At 42.1% G+C, this 20,955-nt stretch overlaps 1 protein-coding gene across 2 annotated transcripts in view; it reads left to right on the top strand.

Moving 5' to 3' along the window:
• The window catches only part of LOC107322832 (matrix metalloproteinase-24), a 43,574-nt gene that overhangs the window by 6,241 nt on the left and 16,378 nt on the right, over window positions 1–20,955 (top strand). For both annotated transcript variants that reach the window (XM_015881336.3, XM_032448518.2), the window contains exons 4-5: window positions 1,352–1,656; window positions 17,159–17,320. In XM_015881336.3, coding sequence (XP_015736822.2) covers window positions 1,352–1,656; window positions 17,159–17,320 — 467 coding nt within the window. The remainder of the gene's footprint in view (window positions 1–1,351; window positions 1,657–17,158; window positions 17,321–20,955) is intronic.

Here is a 20,955-nt window from a genome sequence, read left to right as displayed (position 1 = left end):
GATTCTTCCACTGAACAGTGAGGGAGCACTGAGAGTGGTAGAAGGAATTATTTCTGGGGCCTAGTTCAAATCTTTCTCCAAAACTTACTCCTTGAACTGAAATGATAAAAGGCTACACTGTATATGTGAAGATGTGAGAGGCAGAGTATGTGACATTGCGGTCTTGGATGTCTTATTTTACCACTAAATGTATTACAGGATGTTTCCTCTCTCAGTCATTCTATTAAATTGAAGTAGTTTCATTAAACACTGGCAGTGTTTGCTTTACCATAGATGGATGTTCCTTGGGCCTTGAGTCTTCTCTATGTCCACCAACAAACAAAACCAAAACTCCAAGAGCAGCACTCTTTAAGCTGAAGTTTACAATTATGAGAAATATATCTGCAGTTAAGCTATGAGGTGTACTCTGAAAGCAATGCCTATTTTATGCTTTTGTACCTCCTATTTTATGTTTTTGGAAGATGGTGGGATGGCAGTAGAGGTTGAACCCCATTTCATTTTGCTGCTATATGACAGACAGTAGCAGAGGGGCAGTCTGACAAAACGGCATCTCATATGGGAGCATATGTGGAGCAGAGGTGTGGAATTGAACTCTTCTGTGTGGAAAAAGATGACACCCACTGACATCTGTTGACACTTGGTGAACATTTAGGGAGGCCAAACAGTGAATGTGAGCACAGTGAGTTGGTGGTTGTACACTTCAGCAGTGGCGACAATGCTGCCTTCCAAATAGCCATGCAGATTTTTGATCACCTCATACAGGCTCTTGTTCATCACTGGCAAAAATGCAAAGCTAACGGTGGTGTCTGTGCTGAAAAATAGTGTTTGTAGTTTAGGATTTGCTCTTTCGGGGAGTGTTATTGTGCCCTTTGTACCTGTTGTAATTTCCACAGCTGTAAATGGCAGACATGGCTCTAAGAGGGACCTAGGCATTTTTTTTAATTAACCCCAGCATTAGCTGTCATGGACTGAGGTTCACAGTAGTGGCCCTTTAGTCCAAAAGGATTTACTGAAAGGTTTGTTTCTGAAAAAGCATTTTACTAGTCAAGTGTTTTCATATGGTGGATTCTATTTTAGCATGGTATATTTAGGGAAAATATGGAATAATTTACTTGTTTTTAAACTTAATTCTATTAGTGAGGATTTGGAAGAATAGCAATTACAAGATGAACCTCAGTACTGGGATTATCCTCACTAGTAAATGCAGTCCACATCCAGGCTGTTATTTTGTTGGTAACTTTATCTGTAACAGCGAAACTTGTCATGGCCTAAGTCGAGTAAAAATACTGCGGATGAGTTATAGTAAGTCTGAAATCTGCACTTCTAAATGCTCCTTCTCTCTCATTTACAGTGTACACAACTATACCCCCAAGGTTGGAGAGCTTGATACAAGGAGAGCCATTCGTCAGGCGTTTGATGTTTGGCAGAGAGTGACACCACTTACCTTTGAAGAGGTCCCCTACCATGAAATTAAAAATGACAGGAAGGAGGCAGATATTATGATATTTTTTGCCTCTGGTTTCCATGGAGACAGTTCTCCATTTGATGGAGAGGGTGGATTCCTAGCTCACGCTTACTTTCCTGGACCAGGAATAGGAGGGGACACTCACTTTGATTCAGATGAGCCGTGGACCCTGGGAAATTCCAATCATGATGGTAAGAGTGCGAGTTCTTTTTCAGAATAAGAAAAAGTCGAATGTAAGCACACTGGAAGGCTTATAACTGGAAGTGCTTAGCAGAGCTTTCCCTTCCCAAACGGCAGTTCAGATGTATTCTAAAGCATGTATTGCCTTAAATGGATAAGCCATCTTGTTAGTAGGTTTGTGAGTGCATGCTGCCGCGAGCATGTGGTACATGCTGAGGGTTGAACAGAAGGATGCATCTTCTTGCTCACTGAGTATCTTGAGATCTGGGCCACTGTTGCTGCAGAAGGTTGGGTTTCCCAAGGGACAAGATGAACAGGAGGATCATGGCCTGTAAACTGTGTCCCACAGAATGCTTAGCTGGTTGTAGTGATGAACAGAAAATGGAGAGAATGAAGGCATTTGTATTTCGAATATTTGAATCTATATTTATTTTCCCACAGAGTGAGTGCAGTCATTATTCTTTCTGTCAGAGGATGGGGCTGGCTGCCTTGTTAAGGAAGGCAGATAATTAGAAGAACTGTTCTTTTGATATTAAGCAATGAAAAGCTTTGGTGTCTTTGTGGCTTTATCTTGCTGTCAAGCGACAATGTGCATTTTCTGATTTATTTTAAAACCTCTGATTCAGGATTGTGGTGATTTGTAAAAATTCTTAATTTGGGAAACCAGAATTTTACAGTGATCTTGAATTTCTGTTGACTTTAATGTGCTAGAAAGAACGTGGATTCAAAAATCATGTTTTGGAACATTTTATAAAGATTTGAAGCTTTTGGCATGTAAATGACTTGATTTTTAAATAGTTCAAATGCACAGGAGCCTTTGTGTGGCCATGATGTCTGTGATCACATCTATGATGGCTATGATGTCTAAGAACAAATGCAGTGGTGATAACTTCCTTCAATCAGACAGATTCTTGTTGCAGCTTTCTTTCAGAATAGAATGCAAACGGAGAAAATCCCTGAGTTTTGAGTTGATATCTATCAGATCATCTTTGATAAGAAATAGAGCTGCTAAATTCAGTATGGAAATGCTAATTTGAAGGAAAACAGCACTTATGAGATAATTATTTTCTCAGGGAAAGAGAAGGAATCTTTCCAGGCATGTTTAAATGATCAAATAAAGAGAGGTTGTAGCCTGTGGGTTGTGGAGAGCGTGGGAGATGATGTTGTGGTGGAAAAGCACTCTGCTATCTTTGAGATGTTATGAATTTTAATTGCTGTGTTTATGGCTGGCAGGCAGTTCATAGATTGCTTTGAGGATAGAGATTGAGAATCTAAGACTGAGAAGTTGCCTTGTGAGAGCTGCTTTTGTGTTCCATCAGTGGTCTGTGCAAGTTTTCTGGCCTTAGCAGTTATCCAGTTTCCATATTGGATGGGAAGGTGGCTTGTGTGCAGGTTGCAGCTTGGTAGGCAGGCCTGTAAGAGACCCTCGGGTGTGCTGGAACAGGAGCTCCTCACAGGAAGGTGGAAGGAGAGCTTTTGGCAAGTTTTACTTTTTTATCAACCCACAGACTTCCTTCTTATAACAGGATGGGAGGCAGTTTGAAGTCTTGGAGGGGTGGCTTTGGGGAAAACTTCCTCTTTGGTACAATGGTACGACACTGTCATTTTCTTGAGGTTTTCTTCCTTTTTTTGTGCGTGTGTTTTAGGACACCATTTGAGAGCAATGTCTGCAATGAGTTGAAGGCCTCTTTTTGTATGAAAACTATGTCTTACACAGTGGCTCTTGAAAACACATGGTGCATTTCCCTGTTGAGCTGCCAGACTGCTGGGTGATGTTTTCAGTGTGCCTCTGGCTGGTGTTTGAAGGACTGGTGTGCATTCTGCTGCTTGTGGTTATTACTGTGGTTACTGATTAAAGCATTGAGCTTTCCTATCCAGAGCATGAATGTTACTTCTGTATTTGGGTGCAGCATTATCTGGATGGCATAGTTGTTTTAAACCATCTATAAAAGTGACCAGGAAGGGAAATGAGAATGGTGTGATCATATTTGCCCCCTGCATCTAAGGGAATTGCTGATGGTAGAAGGGGAATGTTATGTGTGGAGGATGACGGGGTGAGCCTATACTCAGCACTGTAAATGTGGGCATTCAACATGACTAGCTTGGTTTGCCTGTATTCATAGCCTTAATGTGCCAATGTCCTGTCTCATTGCTAGAGGTGGCCAAGGCCTTTGTAGGAGGGCTTTTCTTTCTGTTTCACAATCTCTTGTCATTATAACTCTCACCAGCTTCATGGTCTCACATTCTGATGTGTTTTACTTGAAATGTAGTTAGCAGCTCCTAGAGAGTTTCTCCTTTGTCAGTTTCCTTAACTGCAATCAGCTCAGTGCCTTTTTTGTTGGAAATAAAACGTTAGCAAGGACAATATTGCTTCTTTAATAGGAAATATTTCTTCACACATTGTCTTGCTTGTTCTTATGATTGGTATTTTGGGGCAGTATAGAACTGAAAAATGGTCTCAGCGAAAAAACCCACAAAGCATTACCAGCAGACCAGTAGCAAAGCATTCTCACTTGTGTTCCTATGCAAAAAGGAACCTGTAAAATGTTCAATTCCTGATAAGAATGTGCTAATTGTAAGGGAAATTTGAATGGTGTCTCCTTGTTGTAGTTGTAAAGGTAGACATATGGTCAGTGTGTCAGGATGCTGAGGCTGGCACCATGATCCACAGAACACTTGGCTGATGAGAGCTCCGTGTGGTTTTGTTGCAAAATGATATGACTTGAAGGTTTGCTTTTGTCGGTCTGCATTTGTCTTACTATGTTGTAGCACCTGAGGAGTTGCACTAAATCCATGGCTGGATGCAACTGTCACCCTGAAGAAGAGCTACTCGAGAGTCTTCAGTAGTTGTGCTAATTGTGTGGACAGAGATGAAACATTTCATATGGAGGCTCGTCCAGGCAGGAGAAATGAAGGATGGTGTGAATGGATGTTTCTGTGTCATTTCTTGTCTATGGGAAATGTGACATCATGGATTTGTAGAGGCTGGAGGGGACCTCTGGAGATCCCATTCCACCCCCTCTGCCAGAGCAGGTTCCCCAGAGCAGCACAGTGCCCACATGGGTTCTGAATACCCTCAGAGAAGGGCAGTACACCACCTCTCTGCACAGCCTGTCACAGTGCTCCCATTCATCAAAGTATGAATCATGTGAAAACACCCTGCGGTAACCGGCTGAACTTCAGAAGCAGTTTATCACAGCAGCCAGTGCGTAGTCAGTTGCAATTCGTGTGTTCATTATTTTGCATGATCATTGTTATACTGACTTTGCCTATTGCAGACATCATGACTGTTACTGTGTCCATTAAAATCAGTGGTATGATCGTAATAGGCATAATGTTGGTTGTTCAAGACTGGGCTCATAAGGGTGTGTGCTCCAGGACATCTGTATCTTCTGCTGTGAAGAGGTAAATGCAGTCCCCTTCACATTGTATTTTAAATACAGTTTCTCTTCTGCATACATTTCCTTTAGCCAAGTAATAGTGTGCTATCAATTCATGACTACTGTTTTTTCAAGTTAATTCTACTACCTTCTCCTGTGTTGCCATAAGTAAGCTGTGGAGAAAACTAATATAGTTAACATAAGGCTATGCAGAGCTGAGTAGGAAGCTGAATTCATGGAGCTGTCCTTGGCATGTGTACAGGATTCCTTTGCTAAGTATTGCAAGTGGGGTGTCAGTGGGAGCTGCTACAAGCATAAGGCAGGCTTGGAGTTCAGAAGGATCAAGGCAAACAAGTGATGTGACAAACAGGAAGCAACTGAGAAAGAGGAGCATGGTTTTCATTTTCATTTAGAGATAAATCAGCTGCTCAACCACACAATGAGGAGGCACTGGAGTGGTTGCAGTAGGAGAATGTATCTCTTATTTTTCCTTCAAGGTGCTTCTCAGTAGCAGTGAAAGCAGCACTCAGCCCTCAGCTGACCCCAGACTTGAGGCTCCTGTTTATTCGACTTCAGTGTGTGGGCACGTGGAGGCAGCTGAAGCCATTTCAGTTTTGTTGTCGTTTAGTGGTGTGCTGGGTATGGGTTGCTTGTGAGCCAGGTGGCCCCTGTTGGCTGCTTGGAGTGCTTGGTCAATGAGCTGCCTGCTCATGAACGCAGCCCCAGTATCTCGGTTGTTTCTATTACCAGAAAGCACATCAAAGATAACTGTGCTGTGCTTTCTCCAAGCCTTGGGCATTTTTTTTTCATGTGAAAGTGTAGGAGAAGCTGAGCACACATTGAAATAGCTGTCTCAGGACTCACAGCTGCTGCCATACGTTGTTCACTATAGGCTGCAAAGCCTGTGCCTGAAAGACACACCCAGGCTGTGCTGTGCTGTGACCACTCCCATGGCTGCCTCAGTGCCGTACCTAGCTTGAATCAAGTGCAGATGTGTTGTATGACATCCATTGTTAACTGGGCCAGCGCAAGTATTTTCTAGCCTTTATATTAAACTGTTAACAATGTATTTGCATGGATCTGCAATAATAGCTTGAAAACGTATCTTACCAAGTGGCAGAAACTGAACTGTCATGTTAGATATCCACTTTAAGCATGACTCTTCTCATACCTTTCTGACAACTCAGATGTTTCTGTAACCCGGCTTAATTACGAGAAGTCAGTTTTAATCCCCTGATTAACATTGCAAATAACATCATTGATAATCCCCGTCAAATCTTCCTCGTGTTTTTGTTTTTTATGATTGTTGCTGTCAGCACCACATGACTGAGTGTGCAGCGTGCCAACGTGCTGCAGCTATTAGCTCTGCAGTGCACACAGCTATTAGTTTCTGCTTGCAGTGCCAGTACCTGCTTGTGTCACCGTCAGTGCAGGGGGCAGCGCCTGCAGGAGCTCCTGCAGGGATTGTGGAGAAGGGTCTGAGCTGCTTGGCAGGAAGGCTCCTGTTAGAGAGAAGCTCTCAGTCCTTCTCTGTGGCTGTTTCCACCACAAGGACAAGTGCTGTTTCAGTGAACAGCTTGCTGGACAGCAGAACAAATGCTCAAGCGGCCATCTGGACATGGCATATGCTCAGCAGGGTTTTTGGGACAGCCAGAGGCCATCAAAGCTGGTCAGTGTTCAGCAAGGATGTCAAGGAAGAAATTCTGGCTAGAGCAGCTGATTTTGGAGGAGAATCTTGTTGTCCAGTGAGTGTTATGGCCTCTGAGGGGACAATTCTGCCCGTTGGTGGGGAGGAGGTGCAGCGCTCTGAGCTGACATTTAATCTGTGGAGGCAGCATGTGCAGAGCGTGCAGGCACAGCATGGAGCTGTTGGCTGGAGCAGCTCAGCAGGAAGGGACTGGCAGCACTGGTGTCAGCGGGAGCCAGCGGTGTGCCCGGCTCCAAGGGCAGACCACATTCTGGGTGCACTGAAAATGCAGCATGGCCAGCCAGTCAGAAGCAGGAATTCTCCTGCTGTGTGTAGCACAGGTGTGGCCTCACCTTGAGTCTTGCGTGCAGCTCTGGGCTGTACAATGTGAAAGGGACGTTAAGGTCCTTGGAGGCATCCCAAGGAGAACACAGAGCAGGGCTGGGATATGTGTGCTGTGGGGAGCACAGGCCTGAGAGCACAGGGGTTGCCTGGTCTGAAGAGCCAGAGGCTGAGAGGTCACAGCACCCTGCAGCCCCTGAGGAGGGGGAGCAGAGGGAGCTGCTCCTGGGAAGCGGTGGTGGGATGGGAATGGCACAGAGCTGACCCAGGGGAGGCTCAGATGGGTGTCAGGGAACATTTCCTTACTGTGAGGGCTGTCAGGGATGGGAAAAGGTTTCCTAATGATGCCCTGAGCCTGTGGGTTTTCAGGAGGCATTTGGACAAGGCACTTTGGTTAGCCCTGAAGTGGTCAGGCCATTGGATTCCATGATCCTTGTAGGTCCCTTCCAACTGAACTGTTCTGTTCTCTTCTTAAGTAGTGTCTGTTGCTGCAGCTTTGTTGTTTTCTGTCTTGACAGTGTGGATATAACAGTCCTTCCAGATTCCTGTGATAATTTTATCCCTTTTCCTAAAGGCAGAATCCTCCCATCCCTGCTTCCTCTGTGGAATTCAGTGGCACAAAGAGTGCAACTTCTGGCTTTCAGAGCCCCAGATCACCCATGGGTACCAGGCATGGTCACAAGGCTGGCAGGTGGGAATCGGGTTCTTCAAGGAAATAATCATTAGGAAGACCTGCATCAGCTCACATTAGTGTGAGCTTCTCATTTGTTAAAGAGGCATTTTCACACGGAAAACTGTTCAAATCAGGTTACAGAAGCACTCAATACTAGAAAATGTATGGTTCTGTTTCACTTAACCCCTGTTTATGTGTGTGTCAGACCTTGGATGAATCTTCAGTGTTTCTTTGTATTTTTACTGTAATGGTTCTGCTTTGTGTAGGTCAGGCAGTTTTCTATACTAGTTGGACTTGTATTTTAATCTCCTCACAGCAGCTCAGAGCTGTAAGAAGGTTTTCAGCTTATAGAATGATGGCAGCAAATTCCCTCCTTAGTAAAAGGAATCTTTTAATGCTGTCACTATTCAAGAGGGAGAACTGATGTGCATGGAAAGGTAGATGGTAGTACTCTATGTACTGCTATAAGCATCGCTGATGAGTATTATAAGTGTATTGGATGTGTGTTAGGGTAACAGTTTGCCTCGTATTAAGCAGACTGTGTAAGTGGGTTTGTCTTTTATTTAAACTGGTCATCATAAGACATCACTTTGGAACCACTGCCTATTACACGACTTTTATCCTCTCTGATGCCTTTGATTAAAATAGTGTGATTTGTTTAATTGTCTTTATTTGCCCTTTTCTGAGATGACTGTACAGTCTGCTTGTAGTCCACCTATCTGAACTGTACAGATGCAATGCGTGCTTGCTAAAAAAGAAAACACAGCTGTTTTTAACCCCTTCTCACATTTATCCTCAATTCCAAAATTGAATCCTGTTTCCTCTGTATTCATTGCTCTACTTTAATATTAGTTTTCTAAGGAAATGCTCAGAACAACGAAGAAAATCTACAGAGTATTAATATAATAAGCAGCTCAACAGCTCCTGTAGTCACCACACAGTATACCTATAATGTTGCTTTCTGGCTGTTAAATACATTTTTAATTTTCTTTCTCTGATTTCTCAGGTAAAGAACATCTCCACATCTAAAGAGTTTTGTTCTAATAAATGGCATTTTGAATCCATCATTATTTTTCAGGCTTCTGACTGTATTGTTGAAAACAACATCAGAATATTTCAGAGCGAAAACCAGAAGTGCTTTGAAGCTACTCAGTTATCTTCTGTTGCAGAAGACGCGTTACCTGAAAGACTTCTGTGTAGATGTTGGAAGTTCTGGGGCATAAGATTGTATTCAGATTTCCACTTATTCTGTCAGGTGTTTTTATAGTAATTCACTCCACTGGAAAGGAAAACAGTTCATTATTTAGTCTCATACCTACTTATCATTGGTTTCATCCCATAACTGCTCAAAGACCAGTTCCCATAAGCCATGTTTCTCTAAAATCATATTTTAATGTTGAACTGAATTTGAGCAAGTATATAGATGCATAGCTTCATAACAGCCATCCATGGTAAAAATAAAAATAAAACATAAAAAAATCAAATACCTTAAATAAGCAACAGTTGGAGATTATATCCCTGTTGTGTCTGACAAGAGAAACATAGAAGGCTTTAAGTAAAGGATCAGAAAATTATAGTTAAAAAAAACAACACCTAATTCCATCAGAGAAACTTGTTAGCTGTTGTAGCTGCTCATGGAACAGATGTTCCATTTACTTTGTGAATTACGAAAGTAAAGAGAAGAGAGAAAGCCCACCAGCACACATGGAGGACTTCTGTCTTCAGATTCTTCTTCACTGCTGGACAGCATCTCTGTAAGTAATGCTTTCTTTTGTGTTATGTGCAGTCGTTAAACAAAGATAGAAGTGGCATTTCAGTAGTGCTGAGCTCGTGCAACAAATTTGATAGAGCAAAGAATATTAAAGCTTTGCAATATTGACAGTGCTCGTTATTGATCACAGCTGAATGCAATTTCTGCTTTCAATGCAGTATACTTTTAAGTGTTGTGTGACAGTATCTACTGCTTTTGTCAATGTTAGTTTGATTTGCAGTGTATGAATGGAGGTATTTAGGTATTTGGAACTATTGATTTCTTTATAAAAAAAAATAAAAATTAAATATTTCACTTCTTTCCACAGAAAATTGGATGCACTGAGATTCATAGGAAGGAGCCAGTAGGAATCAGAATGATGTCATTCCCATAAAAAGGAGAAAAAAAAATACAGAGGCAGAACATGAGAATCAAGGTGAGACAGAAAATCTTTTTGCCTTTTGACTTTGTGATCCAAAAATAGATAATGTGAAGCAAGCCAAAACATGGCAGTATTTCAAATAAACTTGCTCTATTCCACTGAATGGGGCAGTAAATGACATAATAGGCAGTTGGGAAGAGAATAAAGGAAAAATAAGTGAATTATTTAAAAAGATTTTTCTATTTGTAGTCAGAGGTGGTTTGCAGCATCAGCACTGAAACAATAGCCAGTACTCCAAACCTCTTCCTCCTGTTTCTGAAGAAGAGTACAAGATGTTGAAGACAGTTTAAATCAGTATGGCCTAATCTACCCAAATCTACCAAGAGTACCACCTTAAGTGGGGAAACTCTCTTGCATCCCCATTGTCTTCTCAGTCCTGCTCAGTTTTCATAGCTCCATCAGGAACGTTCTGTGTCAGAGGAGGGCATGAGACATGTCACCTCTCTGTAGCAGAAAACACTTCTGTGGCAAAGAGCTCCTCTTGCATATCCCCCAGGACATCAATTCCCTGTTGCCAGCAACAGGAGTTAAGAATCATTTCAAGCTGGTTGACAATAAAAAAAAGAGCCTTGAGTAACACAAACTGGTTTGTATCCACAATGCCTCTGCCAGGTCTATTTTGAGCACACTGGGTCAGCCTTCTAATTGTTGTGGAATGCTCCTGGTTGTTCCCCAGCTGGGTCAACTCTCTCTAGACCTTACTGTTTGCAGTATGGTAGACTTCAGCATTCCTTGAACTTGCACTTTCTTTCTTCATCAACCATAACTGTGTGAACAATAATTTGGTTCTCTTGCTTTATTATTATGCACATTTTAACTTTCAGTATTTGCATTTGCAAATGAGAAAAAGGAAAGCTCTAAGTTACTTATTACAATTTTTTTTCAAGACTAATGGAATGAAAACCATCTACATTTTCTGTTTTTATAAGTACTTCCCTTTTCTTTACCATGTGTTCTAAAAGACAAAGCTATACTATGTTAACATCATTTGTATAAAATAGGATACGCCTTGTTTAAAGGCCTGGTCAGAGTTGAGTAAAAATCCCTTCTCATGCGTTACAAAGGGAGCATATTAATAGATCTTTATGATACAAAAGTTAAATAAGGGCTTTCAGTTCGGTGATGATTGCACTGGAACAGGTTACCCAACGAGGCTGTGGATGCCCCATTCCTGGAGGCATTCAAGGCCAGGCTGGATGTGGTTCTGGGTCTGGTGGTTGGCGACTCTGCACATAGCAGGGGGGGTTGAAACGAGGTAATCATTGTGGTCCTTTTCAACCCAGGCCATTCTGTGATTCTATACTTATTTAGTATTAGTTCATTGAATTATTAATTAAGCTATACTTAAATCTGTACTTATGGGAAGGTACAGGACAGGCTTTTGAGTATAATATTATTATTTCTTTCCATTCCTGGCTGCTGAGCCAGCTGAAAGTAGTCACTGCTTCCCCTCTTTCTGGCTGTCCTCTCTTGCCTCTGCATCCCTTGGTCAATTAAGGTCTTATAACTCCAGGAAAGAAAAATATTTTTTCTCAAAATGCCTCCAGGAGGTTGTTTTAATATTGCTATCAGTACTATCTCAGATGAAGCACAGCTTGCGGCATTAATTAGGCCTGTAACACAACTAACAAACCTACTCTGTGCACTGCCTTATGGAGACAGTAAGGCAAACCTATCTTTCATGACTCCTGGTTTTCTGTCCTGCGGTCACTTGATCTTACAAGGATGCGAGTCTCTTACTGGCATGACTGTAACAGAGATGACACCTTAGTTGACAGTGACTCCTGCTTTGAGTTGTCCAGTGATATAAACTAGATGATAAAAGTTTAAAATAGATTGTTGTGACCATGCTGACTGTAACTGTACAGCACATCCCTGAACCAGGAGTTCTGGGGGCTGATGTTAATGTATATGTACACAAAACATGCAGTGAGATGTATGAAAGGCCTGCTGTGGCACATGAAAACTTTCATTTGGGGTCTGTGACTCCCATCTGGTAATGACTTTAAAAGCTATGAGTTGTTTACCCTGACCAGAAGCATCCACCTTGAGTTGCTGGCTGTAGGTCAGTTCCTCCAAGGTGAGCTCCAGTGAGTGTTTACACCTGTGGCTTGTCAGCCTTGATGAAACTCAGCAGCTGCAATCAAATTTGAGACAGTCTGTTCAGAAAAGTCAAGTGAAAACTACAAAATAAATAGATAAAATTTAAAAGGGGTTGGGAAAGTGTCATGAAAAAGAGCATCTCACATCTTGTATAAGTTAACATTGCAGTTGTTTGATGTGCTTATGCTGCAAAGTTGGTCAAATTGTCTATATGGAGATATTCCCTGCAATCTGAGTTTGTTAACAGTTTGTTACATGGCTGATTTCTGTTAAAACCGCATATCATTCTCTTCTTTTTCTAGCAAAGCTGTTGAAAGCTTCTTAAATGAGATGTTTAAGATGCATCTTATTCATTGCTAAATTTACAACTCTAGCAGCTTAGGAACAAAATGAAGGCTCTTTTTCTTTTCAACATGTTTTTTTTGTTTTTTGGGTTTTTTTTCCTTTTTAGATAGAATGAGAGGAAAACGGCTTCTCATTGTCTGATGCAAACAAATGAAGGAGCAATATCGTCACTTCTACAGATCTTCATGTGCAAGAACATCAAAAGCATACGAGCAGAGCATATTGTGGGAGTGAAAGGAGGAGCGCAAAACAAATGGCATAGTCTTGTGTTTGACAGATAAGACCTGCCAGGTCTGAAGATGCAAGTACCAAGGCATAGCTTAGAGTAGCCCTAAAGCTTCTTTAAGTTGTGCTTGGAAAACAGTTGTTGGACTTGACGGGATCATTTCAGTGTATTTTAAAAGCATGTTTATAGTTCACACCATTTTTTCTGTAATCACCCCAGGTATGGTGTTGTCACAAGCAATGATCTGACTTCTTCAGTATCATTTTTACTTTTAATAAAATTTCCAAAATGTAACCCATGCATGTCTTTTCAATTGTCTGAGTGAGTAGCTCAGTGTTATCATGATGATACTGCTTAAAGTGTAATGTGGCAGAGATCAGATTCACGGTTGCTCTGCTATTATTAATGAGATGCACAGTGTTATTAAATTACATACCTGCTGTCTTACAGCTCTGCCCTCGATTTACACTCTGTTGTGCTAGATGCTCCAGAGTCCTGCACTTACAACAGCTATTTATACAGCTGTCATATTTTGTGATAAATACTGATAATAATATCACAGTATTTTCATAGTGGTAGCTCTCTGACCCATTACTATAAGCTGATGGACATACTAGTGACTGTTTTTATGTACACCTTAATATGCAAAGTGTTTTTTAGCCAAATATTTCTACGTGAATTTTGATGGTCAAAATGAATAAAACTATAAAAGAAGGTATGTGTTAGCAGTTTCACAGAAACCTTCCTCGTGATGTCTGATATCTGATTCAGCAGCCATCTCTCCAGCTGAAGATGGAACTAAAAGAAGCATGGAATACATGTCTAGAAGGAGGATAGTTTATGAATCTGTTAATCTGTGACTGTCGTGTTCTTTGTGTTGGTGCAGTAAAACTGTGGGTTTCTGAAGGGAAGGTTGGTAAACAATTTGAGAATGCTTAACCAAAGACCTGTTTTAGGTATGTGATTATATTGCAGTATATCTTAAGTCAGACAGTTCAACTGGGGAATGCATCTGCTAAAAGGGGCTTTATTATAAATATAAACTTAGGTAACTTTTAATTAAGGAAATTCAACACAAAATTTGTTTATAGTTGTGCATATTCTCTGTCTGATGTACACATGGAGAGTAACAGAACTGTTACATTGAACATAAGATGAACAGTGCGTTTGTTTGGATGATGGTAATGAGAAATGAATGTTTTTATGTTGTTACTTATGGGCTGTCAATTAAAACTTTCTCTGGTGATAACACAGTTTTAGTAAGGAACATATACCATAAATGAATTGTTACTCTGTTTTTAGTATAGGAATTCAACCTATTTTACTCAGTGGACCAGCTTATGAAACTCTCCTTGGTTGTGTGGACTTATCTTCTGCCTGGTGATTTTTGGTGGACTTTGGGATGCCTCCTAAGAACCAGGAAGGAGGCAGCACTGGCAGGTCTCTGACCAAGCATATTTAGTTTGTATAGATGATGCAAGTGAGGAAAAATTGTTAGACATCTCTGGAGACCTCCCTCTGCAAATACAAACCAGAGGTAGCCCACTCTTTTTGTACTGTGCTCTCTGCCATGGGAGGCTGGGTATATATTGGATACAGAGTTAACTGGTTCTTTGATCTCAGTTATGGGCAACCAGGATTGAACAGGGAGTGAAGGAGCTTTATCTGAGAGTCTGATGTTTCTGTAGAGCCGGAGAGTATCAGGTTAGACTACCTGTCCTAAATTTCTCTCCTAGAGAGATGGACATCAATAAGAGAGGAATATTCAGACAAGACCTGTGCAGGACAAGGCCATAGTGTGTGTTTGAGAACTGTCAGAAAATCCCAGAGGTACTGACACCTTTGAAAGTGCCTGCAGAATAGCTAAGTTTCCAAGCAGCATGAGTATGCGAAGGGCTGCTGGAAAATATAGTTGCACCTGTCAGCAGATGGATTTATATGTTGATATTTTCTTTTCAGAGATTACAGCCCACAATTTGAAATGAGCAACATGTTGTATTCCATGCTGTGAAACTCCCAGCCATCTACAGTAAAGAGAACTTCTGCAGGTTTGCAGATGATGCTCAGTTGGAGAGTGGTTAATACACCAAATAGCAGTGTTGTCATCAGAGGAACATCAACATGCTGGACAAGTGGGCTGACAGGAACCTCAATAAACTGAGGAAAGAAATGCAAAGTTCTTCACAGAGGATGAAATAACAGAATGCACATCTGAGAGGGTAACAGAGCAGAAAGTAGCTTGGCAGGGAAGGATCTGGGAGGTCCTGGTGGGCACATGAGCCAGGTGTGTGACAGGCCAACAGCATCAGGCTGCATTAAGAGAAGCCAGCAAGTCAGGGAAGGTGATCCTTCCTCTCTTAGCAGCAGTGAAGGTGTGTATAGAGTGTTGTGTCCAGTTTTGGGCTTTCCAGTAAAAGAAACTCAAACTGGCACAGGCATGGACAGCCTGCTTTACTTGGCCCTGATTGGACAGAGCGGCTGTATGAGACAATCTCCAGTGGTTACTTCCAGCCTCAACCTGGAATGAGCTTGTGTAGTTCTTTGCAGATGTAGAATGGGCCATTATTTGATTGGGGCAGAAAGAAGTGATGGAAGATTATTTAAACCTACTTTAAATTAAGATAATGTAAGCTCTTATGCTCCTGGTAGAGCTTAGTACAACCCGTGTAGAAGCAGTTGATTCAGGTAGACCTGTATGCAGGCTTGCAGTGATGAATTGCAGGCGTTCTGCCAATACAAAAACTCTTCAGATACTTCTGCAAGGAAGAGAATGCCAGCAAAGTGGTGAGGGGAAAAAGTCTGCAACCACTTAGCATGGGCATGGCCCTTTTCTCCTTAAAGTCAGAATGGAGTAGCTTTTAGTTGGACTCCTGTGTGTGAATAGTTGAGGAAATGAAAGTGGCATGCTTTCATGGACATTAAAGTGCTACAGGAAACAAAGTCCAGTTGCTAACATGGCTTTCAGTCTTTGAATTGCTTTTGAAAATTGAGTGCATCTTCTAAGCTTGGATGTATTTGAAAATGCACAGAAAGCAATCAGTCCAGGCTTCACCATGTAACCATGTAATGCATTTCACACTAAGATACTGAATATTCTACTGTCTAGTTCAGTTTCCAGCAATAGAGGAAGAAAAGCAAGTTTCCATTTCAGTTTCCAGAGTATAGAAATTCTGACATTTAAAATACATGTGTGGCTAGATTTTAGCCCATCTATTTCTTCAGATGTTTCTATTGTATAAATGTATTTGCGTATTTATTTGAAATGTGTATTTTTACATGACTTGTGTGTTCACGTGCATATTCTCTCCAACTCAAAAGTTTTGATGATAGAACCATGTTGGTGTGATAAATGCAACCAGTTAAGTACTACTTATTACTGGCTGTTGGCAAGAATGTCATGAGATGCTGACAAAATATCCTGGTCTAAAGACTTGCAGGCTTCTGATTCCACATTACCATATTTCTTATACATTAATCCCTTTTGAGACTCCTGTCCCATAGGCACCTCAGCCACGTACACAAAACTTTAGTCTGTTACCTCTAAGTTGGTTGGTTTGAAGATGCAGAAATGCAGTTGGACATGCTGCAAAGCAGCTGCTAAGTGAACGCTGACAACTGTCTTCTCCTGTGTCTGATTGCCACTTGCCAAAAATCCCCACCAAACTGATCAGACCCATTTAAGGAGGACTGAGGGCTCATTTTAGGCATTACCTCTTAGGGCAGTTCTTAAATCTGTCCTTGTTGCTGTGTCTTCACCCTTCACAGAAGCATTGCCTGTGTCACCTTCCATGTCAAGATGCCCTCAAGATGTAGAGCATCCAGGGACTGCTCTAGATCAAGGAGGCTGAGGCCCCAGATCCATGAGTCTGGAGAGGAGTCTATGTCTGTGACAGTGCCACATAGTGTCCTATGGGGCAGCGTTATATCACCTTCTCCCACTGACTCGGCAGTGCCAGGAGTTTAATAAAGTAAAAGCATGTTGAGAAGCCTGTGCTGGGAGAGATGAGGCTGTTCCTGGGATCACAAGTGTGTTGTGGTGTGTTAGCCCTAGTTGTCTGTGTCCCAGCTCCTGCCTTTGTAGGCCTGGCTGGTGCACTGCTGATCTGATTTGGTGGTCCAGATCAGAGCAGAGGATGGCACTGGGGGACCTGGAGTGGGGAAGAGTCTCCTTTCCCACCACAGATCATTGTTGACTGGGAGGCTGGCAGTGCTCTCACCTTTCCTAGCAGCACTGGGGTATGGAGGCTGTGGTATCTAAGGAGCCTGTTGGCCATTTTCTTTTCTGCAGAAAAATCTAGTCTTCTACTCCAGGCACTTGCCTGTTTTCACTGGTCTGATGGATCTCCGTGTGGCCATTGGCTTGATGCCTCCTGCCTGTTATGTGACGACTGTAAAAGCTACACAAGCTTTCAGGACTAACGCCCTCTTCCTCAGCTGACACTGGCACATGACATGCTGTGTGATAGGATTGTGAAACAATTACTTCTTGCACCCTGATCAGGCCGGTCTTGGGATTGTGTTAGGTTCTGGCTGCATATTAACCCATTTGTGCCTTCCTTCCACAGGGAATGATCTTTTTCTGGTTGCAGTCCATGAGCTGGGACATGCGCTGGGTCTGGAACACTCCAATGATCCCAGCGCGATCATGGCTCCTTTCTACCAGTACATGGAAACGCACAACTTCAAACTGCCCCAGGATGACCTCCAAGGAATTCAGAAAATCTATGGTGAGCAACAATATCCACTCGTCTGTTTACACTGAGCCCAGGTGCAGTGAGTATTTTACAACCACAAACAGGTAACACCTAAAATAATTGCAGTCAGGGTGGATTTCCTGCTGTAGCTGACTGGGAACTGTTAAAAAGCCCTTGATCCACAGCTAAGTATCAGTTGTTGCAGTTGCAGTATCGTTGTGCAGGTGAGGATAACCAGACCTGTGTGATCTCACTGCTGCTCCGTCCCTCACTGTCCCCAATATAAGGACTGCTGGACAATGAAATACAGCCACTTGGAACAGCCAGTGCAAATGGAAGGGAAGAACGTGAGGAACCTGGAATATTAAAGATAGTAATAAGTATTTATACTCCCATATTCTTTTTCTCCATATATAGAAGGTGGGTAAAAGAAGCTTGGATCTGCTTAGGGAGCGCTCTTCTTCTTTTAATTTCTGGCTGAAATAAAAGACCATTGTTGTGCCACAAATAGACAGGTTAGATAGAGATGGCACCATCTGATGGAATGGTGGATACCAGGTGTGAGGACAGGAATCTTCAGAGTGGGTTGATTGAAGGAGACTGGGAGCAAGGGGAGGGACAGGTTGGAGGAGCCACAGTCAAGAGAAGGCTGAGCTAGGAGATGCTGATGGAGGCTGGGAGGTCTGGTCTGATACTGCATGTGGTAGTTAGTGGAAAAAATGTCAAACATGCCCAGTTTCCTTTTTTGGGGGAAGAGCAAGTTTGGTAGATAGGCTATGTAATACTTGTAGCATAGAGCAACTATGCTGTGTAGCAGTATTTGCAGCTGCATAGCACCTGGAGTTCCCAGTACCATTAGAGCAAGTATTATAGGAATTAAATGCTTATAAGATGGTTGTCAGTGGGAAATCATTACAGAGAGGTGGTGTTTCTGAGGGATTGCTGCTAGAATCAGTGGCAGACCCAATACTAGTCAGCTTTTGCAGCAATAATCTCTCAGTAAATTTTAAATTACTGCTGATGAAATTTGTGCCAAAACCCATCAAACTAAAGAAGTACAGGGAGGCTTTAGCGGTCTGAACTGTATGCCAATTGTTTTAGTCTGTTTTTTGGGATTTTTTTTTTGGTGACTGGAATGAGATTCATAGACATACAGACATATCCAAAGGACAGGCATCTCCATCAGGACTGTTTTCACTAACCCTTGTCTGGATAATGAGAAAAAAATTAAAAAAGAGGCATTTATATGGCCAAAGTTCACTGACACTATAAGGAAGATTTCAAAGTAATATATAGCATTTAAAATAAGATGGCTTGTAGTGCACCTGGGCAGAGCTGGCTCGTTCCATTAGTACAACTAAAGATTTCTTTTCATTGTTCATTAATGGATGGAGTTGTTTGGTATGTGGTCATGTGGTGTTATTTAATGATGCATACTTTCACTCAGTATGCGTGCACTCAACAACCCTGGATTGCAGAGACTCTGGATGGTTTTGAAATAAAGTGCTGGGGTAGGAAGCATTAAAGCTTCATTAAATACCCACGCTTTCATTTCTGAAAGCTGCTAAAATGTCACTACACTGTTTCTGTTTTGAAATGTTGATTTATTTCCTGTAAATTAGAAATAAAAAAGAATACATGCTGACAGTGAAAATACAACAGAGAAAATATGACTGGCTTCTCTATTTCCAGATACCTTTTTGCAAAGAGAACAGATGAGGAACTGACAGATGTATTTCTTCCATGGCTGTGGTTCAAGCCAATGTCAGCACAGCCCAGGCAGGGACCCACATTCCAGGGCTGAGCTGAAATGTCTTCTGGGCCCATGGGCAGGGTGTGCCTGGAGGTCCTGGAGAGGCTGGTAAGGGCCATTAAGGCTTATTCATGCCCTCATGGGCTGACAGTTCCTGATAGCGCTGCATAGCAGCTTGTGCAGAGATGGAACAGAGCAGAGAGCTCGGCACTGTGCTGCTCACAGCTTAGTGACTTCATGGTGTTTCTTACTCAACCTGGTGACATTAAACTTTAGCCACTTGCTACATTAAGATTCTCCTTATGCAATATAATGTGCTTAAAACTTAAACTCAGCTTGAAGAAAGTGCTGTGAGTGAACTACCACCTTGTGCAGTTTGCAGTCAGGAGTGAGTTTGTTGACTGTCATGGAATCATGTGAGGCTGATCTCTGAGACCTGGGAGCTGGAGTGGGCTAGGAATGGTGTTGGTAGTTGTAGAGAAATTTACTTGTGGAGAGAGAATAAGTAACAGCTTCTGCGTTAGGAGCTTTGCTTCCCAGGGTAGAGATTTCATCCCTCAGCACAGAGTTCTGGAAACTCAGTCCTAAGGTCACAGAGAAAAGATGGAAAATGCAGATTATATTTCTCCCTGGAACAGGAGATATGAGAAAAATCCTTCCATCAGAGTGCCTTAGAGCTCAGAAGAACCTGCTAACATATCTTTCTTGTAGCTATAGCAGTAACATTCCATGATTCCACAATACTAGTCTGCCTTGTCTTGCTTTGGGGGTGCTGTCTACCAAACCAGCTAGCCCAAAACCAAAACATCCTGATTTGCTGCCCTGACGTATTCTGTGATGTTCAGTATGTGTGATGTTGGAGCATACTATGCAAAATACGTCATAAAGCCACTGCTTTGCATCTAGCATCCTTTTTTAAAACAAAGTTCAAACCTACAGAATTTCATTCCACCGAACTTGCAAATCAGAGAGCAGAGGCACTACTGAAATTTAAGTCTGATTTGTCTTCTTTGACAATGTTGCACTTTAAATGTGTTTTTATGTTGTGTCTGCATTTATCCCTTGGGAAAGAATATGTCTAAGTCTGTCATCTAATAATTTATTGCACGATTAAGTTATTTTCTTCTGGATGTATTTGAAAACTCACCTACAAGGACAGTAGGTGATGTGAAATCTTGCTTGTGCCTTGTCATGATTAGTGTAAGGTCAATGTTTAAAACATTGCTCTGACTTAGGAGCTAATGCTGACAGGTGCAGCAGCTCACCAAGTGTGGCAAAGACTGAACTATAAGAAAAGTCAGCAGGATTTTTATATTCTGAGAGGTGCTTGACAAAAAGAGGGAAATATCGCACCTATTCTTTGCGTATCTTTTCCAGAATGATAGCTCCTGTTGTACTTATGGGCTTGTGTTATGAGTGGCATGGCCAGAAGGGAGTTAAACTGGAAATGACACTATAATGTTTAGGTCCCTGGGATATCCTGCTAGGTTTTCTGCCTCTCTTATTTGTCCTAGTGTTGAAGTCAGGGCTGCATGCAGTTACTGTGCAGTTAGAAGAAGCATACTCAGCCATGGCACTGTCATACAACTTGAACTGATCCTGTTTCAGCATTGCTCCTTCTGTTCTTCATGTCTTGCTGTAGGCACCATTTTGTAGTGGGCTGTAAGGTAGCTCGCATAGTTAGGAGTGACTCTTCTGACATTGTGTCTGGAGAGCAGGGTGGTCAACATGATGTGCAGAGAAAACTTAGGTCCGCATGGCTACTTGGGGCTGGTGAGCCAGGCCATTACCTTCAAGGGCTTTTTGAAGCTTAAGCTTACAAATGAAAGGTCTTCTGTCTACTTGAAGATAGGCCAAATCATTAATCCTGGAGATTACCTCCAGGATTTCAATCCTCCACAGTCTCACCGAGGAC

The sequence above is a fragment of the Coturnix japonica genome, chromosome 19 (genome assembly GCF_054131305.1).
Source record: "Coturnix japonica strain WE chromosome 19, WE-NBRP24, whole genome shotgun sequence".
Taxonomy (NCBI): Eukaryota; Metazoa; Chordata; class Aves; order Galliformes; family Phasianidae; genus Coturnix; species Coturnix japonica.
The sequence above is the reverse complement of the archived record's forward strand: the minus strand, read 5'-3'. Positions and strand labels throughout refer to the sequence as shown.